Source organism: Polyodon spathula, chromosome 2 (genome assembly GCF_017654505.1).
Source record: "Polyodon spathula isolate WHYD16114869_AA chromosome 2, ASM1765450v1, whole genome shotgun sequence".
In the NCBI taxonomy this organism is placed as follows: domain Eukaryota; kingdom Metazoa; phylum Chordata; class Actinopteri; order Acipenseriformes; family Polyodontidae; genus Polyodon; species Polyodon spathula.
The window spans coordinates 84,307,772-84,317,772 of record NC_054535.1 but is presented as its reverse complement, the minus strand read 5'-3'; the positions used below and the strand labels follow the sequence as shown (position 1 = coordinate 84,317,772).

General features: G+C 35.0%; 1 protein-coding gene across 1 annotated transcript in view; it reads right to left on the bottom strand.

The window, feature by feature from the left end:
* Nucleotides 1–316: 316 nt before the first annotated feature.
* The window catches only part of LOC121302476 (centrosomal protein of 120 kDa), a 30,860-nt gene continuing 21,175 nt past the window's right edge, over nt 317–10,001 (bottom strand). Inside the window, 3 exon segments of the mRNA XM_041232483.1 lie at nt 317–1,327; nt 2,576–2,721; nt 9,659–9,757. Of these exon segments, the coding sequence (XP_041088417.1) occupies nt 1,093–1,327; nt 2,576–2,721; nt 9,659–9,757 (480 nt within the window). The 3' untranslated portion in view covers nt 317–1,092.

Sequence of the window (10,001 nt, the reverse complement as noted above, 5' to 3'; positions counted from 1 at the left end):
GCCCTTCAGAAATATGTTTATTTCCTAAAGTGCTTTGAGCATGATTGTAAGAAAAAAATAACAAATCTAAGTCTTCTGGCATTAGTTTCTTTAGTTTTATGGTTTTTAATGTTTTTTGGAAGCTCAAACTGAATCATTGTGCCAATTTAAACATCGCACATATATACTCCTTGGAATAAAAGTCAGTATTAAAAGAAATGTGATTAAATTTTGGTTAATTGCAACCCCCCCCCCCCCCCCCCCCCCCCCCCAAAAAAAAAAAAAACAAACAAACAAACAAACAAAAAAACACCTTGAACAGCATTGTACCTTTAGTTCTTGATTAATATAAACGTTTATTAGTCCAACTAGAAAAAAGCAATTAAATACAGTGTAAGGGCAGCTGTTTTGTACACTGTCAAAACATGTTGCTACTTAAAGCATCTAAACTGTCCTAAACAGGTACATTTACAAAATAATATACTTCAAACAACACTCAAATCTTATTTAATACAGTTTCAGAATACAATACAACAACAAATAAATACATTAATCCTGAAAAGTATGGTATTCTGTAAAAGCCTTTTTTTTATTCTTTACATTAGGGCCCCTTCTTCTGTTCACAAACAGAATAAAGACACTAAATCACCACCTGGAGTTCCGGTTTAAAAAAAAAAAAAAAAAAAAAAAAAAGGCTCTTTTGATACACACTGTATATTGTGTAGAGAAAAATGACAAAATCACAGGTCTACAGATAAGCAGCTGTTACAGGGTTTATTTTTAAAGACAACACCATTTCCATTGTAATACTTCTTAGTCTGCCAATTCAATTTGTGGAGTATTTTAAAATATATATTTTTTTCCATTTTGCAAAATATAAATGCTTTTTGAAAATACTTTCAGAATTAAAAATAACATTATTAAATGTGTTAAATAGACACTGTTTAAATGACCACAATTTTTAGGGTGGGAAACCATTGTCCCTCATGTATATACAATGTATAATAGATATATAACATTTACTGCTGCAGGATGTTTGCAGGATAATTAGAGATTCAAATAGTCAAAAAAAAAAAAAAAACAAAAAAAAAAAAAAAACAGCATTTAATTTATTTATTTGGTGCTTCGATTTGCAATAGCTGCACGTATTTGCCTATCCAGCTCACTGATAATACGGTCTTCGTGAGTATACACCCCTGTCCTTAGAAGGGTGTCCCTTTCCTCTATTAGCCTGCTTAGATAGTCATCCAGGCTTTCGTTCAGAAGCTGGATGTGGTGTCCATCTGTTCTCCCTGTTGCAGTATCTCTCTCATCCCGTGACTGTTTTTTGTCTTCCTGCTGCTTTAACCTGACAAACAAAGCAGCAGCAATTTACCACCCAGAAGTTTGGCCAACATGAGCTTGATGCACTCTTTGTCATGAAACTTACAGTTTACAACTAGGAATAAGCTTTTATTATGGCACGGTCATCTGTGTGATGAACAAATACTTAATGTAATGTTTTATTACTGCCTAGTGTTTGTTAAGTATAATATTAATGAATGATATTTGTAGATATTAGTAGATTATTCATTATTAACTGTTCTTTCACCAACTTTGGACACCATGAGTCATAAGATGTGTGCATTGCACTAAAAGAATTGAAGACAATTCTGCTGAAACATATGTACCTACATTTTCTCTCTCAAAAAAAAATAAAAAATTATAATATATGACTGTATGATTGATGTTATGGAATAAAAATTAATTATTCTTGGTATAGTAGATTACATAGTATAGCACGCTTCTGAATGATAAACACATAAATATGATGACTGGTACCAGTCGATTGTATTAAACTAAACTTGTTGCTCTGCATGTTGCAAGTTACAGGCTCAGGACAGGCTCAAGAAGTCATGGTGTCTAAATCACCAGTACATGCTGCCTTAATTTATTTTTAAAAAGCCTTATAACTGTAGGGAAGATTAATACTTTTCACTTTTAAATCATTTATTATATGAACATCACAGCCAGAAAAAATATTTAGCCTTTCTCATTTATAATATATAACACTACACACACAGTAATCCATTGCGTATCCGACTGCGGTGGGACCAGAGCAAGGGCGGATGTGTAAAGGCAGATGAATGAATCCTGTTTTAAATACCATTATACACAGCTGTAACAATTACCACATTCACACAATCACTGTTTTGAGATTCAGCTTTTATTAAGGAGCTCCCCTTAATCCCTTGTTTAGAAAGATACAGGGTATTAATGCTTGTGACAGGGTAGCTGCCTGCCGTGTGGGTGCGTGCATTCATTGCTCAGTGACAGGCAGGAGATCGAGATGGAGGTTGAAGTTGATACGCCCCGCAGGCAAACAGGATTTATTTACATAAACACACTGAACAGCTCCCGTGACACTAGCAGCAATGGTAGCGCACAGAGCACTTACAACACAGTGTACGAAATATTTGGTAGGATCTACAATCTCTGAACTAACCTTCTCTGTTCAATAATAAACTAACATAGCTGAAGAAACTGATCATGGCTTATGTGCAACGGATTACTGTAAATATAAACATTTTTACTGACTGCCATTCATAGATTGTACCTGTTCAGTTCATTTCTGATCTCTTCTAGCTCCTGCCTCTCTGTTTTAACAACGTCCTTCTCTTCAGCTGCCAGGTACCGAAGTCTCATGTGCTCAAGCTCCTGCTGCTGCTTCTTCAGGCGAGCCATGGCATTTTCCTGCTCTCTCTGGGACACAAAAAAAGTCAAAAGACCAACTATGAAAATTACATTAAAAAAAAGTTTAGTGGGAATATAGCACAGATTTGGCTTCATTCTGAAAATGTTAACTGTAGACTATTGTTATATCAGTTACATCTATTACTGCAAATTGCCATTGCTGAAATATAATTACTGTAAGGCGTAAGCAAGAATTACATAGACCATTAAATTGCCAGGCAAAATTTGGCAGACAGTTATTTCAGAAAAAAAAAAATGAAACGGGAGGAATTTAGCATTTGTATTTAGCATTGTCTTCAGAAACTTTCACAGTGCTTAATAATATGTTGTACATTCTAGGGAATGTCTGTTTTTATAAAGTATTTGAAAATATACATTTAGGATTTTTTAAACCCTTCTTCAAAATGCCCATGTACTATACACTGGTGCTGTAGTTACAGTTCTGTTTTGCATTAGGGCTGCTACGATTAAATTGGAAATTGATTTTTCGATCAATTCCATTCCACATTATATACATCAATATAAATACTGGATAATCGATTCAATAATTACATTTTTGTAACACACATTACTAATGACATTGTTTAAGTATACCAACAAAAACACCGAACGTCCTGCCTTGTAATTTACAGTTTTTCTGCCAGCGAAGCAGTGGGAGTGCTCTTCTTTTCCTGCTCGTGTTAAGCATCTGATTTGCTGGTCCCATCCTACCAGCGAATCAGTTTTGAAAATGCTTTGTAAGTACGCCCCTCTGTATATTCGATGTTTTAAGTAAAAAAAAAAAAATACCGTCCTGAATCCAGAGCAGGATGACAGGCTTGTATTCCTGGCAAACAGCCTGTAAATAAACTGTGCACACTGAAGAAAACTGAGATATAGACTGAGATATAAACTGAGATATAGTTTGTGCTTCTTTGGCGTTTCAAAATGAACTGTTATGTAATTAATTTTTTTACAATATTCAGTAACGATCAGCTTGACCTATAGCGGTATAGCATGTTGTTTTGTAGGTAAATCCATTTATTTGTATTATCGTTATTATTAGGCAGGGATTTCCACATTGTGTGTTTCACAGATAGTGACGGTTAGGTGGTACAGTATTAACAAGATGCAATGCGTGATGCTGCAGCTGTCACTGAAGAAAAAAAAAAAAAAAAAACTGTTCACATAAACTCATGTCTAGTCTATATAGATTATATTCCAAAGTACTGTAATCCGTTTAGAATAAATATTTTAGTAACACTGCTGTAGCATGTTAAACTTGCTTTAGGCTTGTTGCGAATGTTGTTGTGTGTGTTTTTTTTTTTCTTCCTCTCCTGACGCTACCAAGGCCTAATTACCCCTCAAATTAAATTGTTGTGTACAAGCTTTTATTTAACTGAAATTATATTAAAATCATCATGTTGGGGGGAGAGGAATTGAGTGAAATGTATGTGGGGGGTAAAATCATCAATACTACTGCTATTTTGAGGCTTAACTGAAAGCCCTATTTTGCATTAAGTAAGAAATAGTCTTCCTTGTATAATGCAATAAAACAGAACATTAACTCCACAGGGGAAACAACCAAGATAGCACTCTGTTAAGTGAATAAGTGTCTGTTAGTGATTGCAGTCTTTAAATTGAAAGGAGAGCTGTAAACACACACATTAGACTAAACATTAACCACAAACACACTCTCCCACTCTCACTGAACTGTGGGAAGAACTAGAGACTGAACTCGGATACAGTTTTCTGAAAAGAACTGAAGACTGACAGGTCAGCAGCAGGGTCTGGAAGATTTCAAGACACACTTTTCACCCAGGAGAAAAAAACAACAAAACAAACCAAAAAAAAAAAAAAAAAAAAAAAAAAAAAAAACACACCACATCCTTATAGGCCAAATTAGCTGCAAATTAATCAGTTTAATTATGTCTAGTGGTTTAAAAGCAGGCCTGACAAGACAGCATGGCTGTTAGCCAAGAACGTCTGCATCATTTAGAATGTAGTGAAGCAATCTCTATAGTCTTCATTGGAATGGTACTGTACAAAGTTATGGTTTATGTACCGATATCTTGTACTGCATCCCCTCCTGCACCTGCCACATGCCATAAAAGTGGTGTATCACTTTAACCAGAAAATGTTTGTTAGTAATACACATACCCACAAAGAATATAAATAAATTAGCAAGCCTGGACTATTTTCTGTAGTATCATCTGCATATATAATCATATGTTATCTGTGAATTTTTTTTATAAAAACTCACAACATAACCTTAAAAGCCAAAAACCATGCAGAAGTAGGTCACCAATTTTTAAAACTTAAATAATTTGCAGTAAAGACTTGGGATATAAAGTACTATCACAAGCCAGAACTTGTGAATAAGTATGCCACCTAGATTTGCAGTAGATTAGAGTACTTGAATGTCCATACTGTAATAAAACTTGCATATTAAAATTACTGGACCTTGCCATCTCTACCAAATATACAGCACAAAAGTGATTTTAAATGTTGCATCTGACATCCTTTACATTTTTTACAGAAACTCAGGAGGGACCAATCCATCCTGGGCGATTCTTGAGATCCCACAGACCAGGATACCCTTCACTTAAGCATGTTGTGCATAATTCATAATTGTGCATAATTCAACAATAAAATAGAAGAGTATTTTGCTACTGTTATACGGTGGGTTTTCTTCCAGGTAATACTGCAACAATAAAAGATAGACAATTAACTATTAAGTGCGTTTCCAGAAAAAAAAACAGACAAACAAACAAACAAAAACAGTTATCCTGTATGAAACCAAGAATGCTTTGCATTAAAACAAACTACTGCATCTGTCCATCACCTCTGACTTTGATACTAATGTGAATTTATTAGTAGAGACTGACTATGTATCTTGGGGTATGGATTGATTCTTGTTAGAATGAAAACATTGATCTATTAGTACAAAAGGTTAATTGTAGGTTACAAGTTCTTTTTAAAACTGGGGCTCGTCTATGTAAGGCAATCAAAATGAGGACAGAGCAACAAGTCTTCCGTCAGGATTATGGAGATACATACTCTACTGCTTATTGAGCATAAAAAAATAAAAAACATAATTAACAAAGCACACTCTGAAGTAAGAGTTAATGTCACCCAAGACCCTCAGATTGTCATACTACATCAATGATATGTGCTACTGTATATCCTTAGTATGCTTCATCACATTTGAATAAGTAGAATATGAGTGTGACATATGTACATACAGTGATCCCCCTTTATACTGTGAAACAGGTCATAGGGTGGTATGGTCATGGCTCCCATTTGCCACATAATGCCATTACACTAGTATCCTCGTTATAAGGCGGAACACACACAGCACGGTCTCTTAACTATGGCTCCCGACAACATCGTTATAAAGGGGGAGTACTGTAAATCCAGACATTGTGTCACTAAAATTACAAATGAGGTCTCATTGTTTTTATCAGACAGCATCCGTAAACATTATAAGTCTCGACCATGCTGGACTATATGGCATCCATTTGAACCAGTACTTGCATCAGCTTGTACTTGCACTGAACTGCTCCATACCTTGCTGCATTCAAATACTGCTCCTACCTATAATGACTTACTATATATTGTATCTTGTATTTGAACTGTACTCACATTTTCTGTAATTGCTCCTATTTGAAATCATTATCACCCATTTATCGTACTTACTACGTGTTCTTACCTGACATTGAATTTATTGTATGTGATTTATTTTCGTAACTAACTACATGAGGTTAATTGCTCCCTGATACACATAATGTCAGTCCCATACGTAGCTTAAAAAGTAACAATATATGTCAACTTCGCGTAGTTGCATGTTGTTGTATTTTACTGAATGCTGTTACCATTGTCTATGCATAAATTCTCCTACTTAATTACTTACTGGTATTGTATTGCTCCATACCTTGCTGCATTCAAATACTGCTCCTACCTATAATGACTTACTATATATTGTATTTGATTTATAAGTAACTGTACTCACATTTTCTGTAATTGCTCCTATTTGAAATCATTATCACCCATTTATCGTACTTACTACGTGTTCTTACTGGACTTTACACATATAATCAGATACTTACTATAAAGTTTAACTGTAGTCAAATTCGCTCTTAAGTTACTGTATGCCTTATTTTGCTTTTACTTGAATTGATGTTATTGTACTTTATTTACTGTTCTTATCTACAGTGGCTCTCAAAAGTATTCACCCCCCTTGGACTTTTCCACATTTTGTTGTGTTACAACATGGAATCAAAATGGATTTAAAATTAGGAGCTTTTGCCACTCCAACACAAAAAGTCCATAATGTCAAAATGAAAAATAAAATCTGCAAAATTAATTAAATTACAAATACAAAACAGAAAATAATTGATTGCATAAGTATTCACCCCCTTGAGTTAATATTTGGTAGAGGCACATTGGCAGCAATTACAGCCATAAGTCTATTTGGATAAGTCTCTACCAGCTTTGCACATCTAGACACTGCAATTTTTGCCCATTCTTCTTTGCAAAATTGCTCAAGCTCCGTCAAGTTGGATGGGGACCTTTGGTGAACAGCAATTTTCAACTCTTTCCACATATTCTCAATTGGATTGAGATCCGGGCTTTGACCGGGCCACTCCAGGACATTGACCTTTTTGTTTTTAAGCCACTCCATTGTGCCTTTGGCTGTATTTGGGGTCATTGTCCTGCTGGAAAATGAATCTTCTCCCAAGTCCCAGGTCTCTTGCAGACTTCAGCAGGTTTTCTTCCAGGATTTCTCTGTATTTTTGCCCTCTATCTTCACGAACTTTCCAGGCCCTGACACAGAGAAGCATCCCCATAGCATGATGCTGCCACCACCATGCTTCACAGTAGGGAGGGTGTTCTCAGGATCATGTGCAGTTAGGCTTGCCAAAATGCTCTATTTTGGTCTCAAACCATAGAATCTTCTTCCACTTGGTCTCAGAGTCTCCCACATGCCTTCTGGCAAACTTTAGCCAAGATTTGATGTGAGTTTTTCAACAATGGCTTTCTTTTTGTCACTCTCCTATAAAAGTCCACTTTTGTGAAGCACCCGGGCTATTGTTACCGTATGCACATTGTCTCCCAGCTCAGCCGTGGAAGACTGTAACTCCTTTAGAGTTGCCATAGGCCTCTTGGTGGCCTCCCTGACTAGTGCCCTTCTTGCCCGGATACTCAGTTTTTGAGGACGGCCTGTTCTAGACAGATTCACAGTTGTGCCATATTCTCTCCATTTCTTAATAATGGACTTCACGGTGCTCCAGGGGATATTCAATGCCTTGGAAATGTTCTTATATCCTACTCCTGATAAGTGCTTTTGAAGAACCTTATTCCGGATTTGCTTTGAATGTTCCTTCGTCTTCATGATGTAGTTTTTGTTAGGAAATGTACTAACCAACTGTGGGACCTCCCAGAAACAGGTGTATTTAACCTGAAATCATGTGAAACACCTTAATTGCACACAGGTGAATACTAAATACTTTTGAGAGCCACTGCATATTACAATATTCTGTAATGTGATGTTTTATAATGTGATAACATGTAATGTGATATTTTATAATGCAACACATTGCACTGTGATAACTTATAACAATTGTAAATTGCCCTGGATAAGGGCACCTGCTAAGAAATAAATAAATTAAATAAATATAAATAAATAAATAAATAAATAAATAATAGATTTGCAAAGTAACTACTACTATTCCTGAAATGCATTAATGTTCCCATTCAATGTATCTGTACCAGACACAAAGAGTGAGAGTGGAATGTACAAAGCAGGCAATAAAAATGCACCAACGGGTCACATGCTTTGGTGCAGAATGTATTTTCCACAAGAAAAAGCTCCTATGCAGTAAAAACCCATTCTGGAGCTGAACTGAAAACACTTATGTTCATGTCTACTCCTGGAGATGTGTTGTATAAAATGTTACAGATTTATAATCCTACTTCACCTTTAGTTATGGACACCACTGTTTAACAAAAAAAAAATGACTTTGGCACATACGCTAAAACAATAGGTTCTTAGGCTTTCCAGCTGGATTTTGTCATTAACAGTTATTAACAATCTTTGATAAAGCTTTCAGCGTTTAATCCTCACTACACAAATGTTGCCAGTCGTCCAGTAGGATTTAAAGTGACAAATTGCTAGAAGAGATTACAGACCTACAGCTATTAAACTAAATCAGCTCATACCCACACCCTGTTAATCAAGGAATATGCATCAAAATGTACTTTAAACAAAATACATTGTTGCTTGTGTGTAACCTAAAACAAATGACTATTTACAAAGAAGCTTATCCTAAGAATGTTCTACAATGTTTTTTTTTTTTTTTTTTTTTTTTAAACAGTTCAGTACTTTAAAATCACCGATCACCTTATAGCTGTGTGTGTATGTGTGTGTGTGTACCAACTCCAAAGTTGGTAGGGAAAACAAAAAAAAAAAAAGAGAATAAATTTATCCAAACTAAACAAAATGTTCCGCCACAATACTTGAACTAGAATCACATTGGTTTTACTCATTTTAATACATGGTTTTAATCAAGTAAAATATGTCAACTCTCCTTATGTTGCACTTCTAGGGGGCCCGAAAATAGTTTGTTTAAAAAAAAAAAAGGTATGTAAACTTTTAATTCCAGTACATATTGTTAAGGCAAACTAAGTAAAGAAGCCAGAAAGAGAAGTACCTTGCAAAATAAAGGATTGAAATTTAGGTACAAAAGCTCAGACATTTTTTCTTCACTAATTGCTACAAAAAAAACTAAATACAATTTGAAAAAACAAATGCATGTTTACCAAATTGTGTGCGTCTTTCATTTTGAAAAATTAGACCTATGACGACAGGACAACAAGTATTATTGTAGGTAAAATTTGCTGTAATTATTTTAAGTCATTTTTTTGCTTTGTGTCAAAACAATATGCACATTATAGTTTACAATACCTGTTTCAGTCGTGCAAGTTCCTTCAACGCTCGTCCCCACTGTTGCTTATAATGCAGTTTAGACTTTGTTGAAGATTCCAACTTTCTTTCCAGTTCCACCTTAAAAAGCAAATACATCAAATAAATGAAAAGTAGTAACAGCATCTCAGTGCTCAGTTATTGAAAGATGATATATACAAAAAGTCTGGCACAGACAACGTTTATCTGTTCTAAAGCACAATATGGTTTCAAGCTGTTATGTCACTCCATGTAAATATTATGGCAGATGAACATTTTCTTTCTTAAAATATGACCTTATTTTTTATTACCTAGAAGTCTACCCACAGGCAAGTCTTAAACTTTG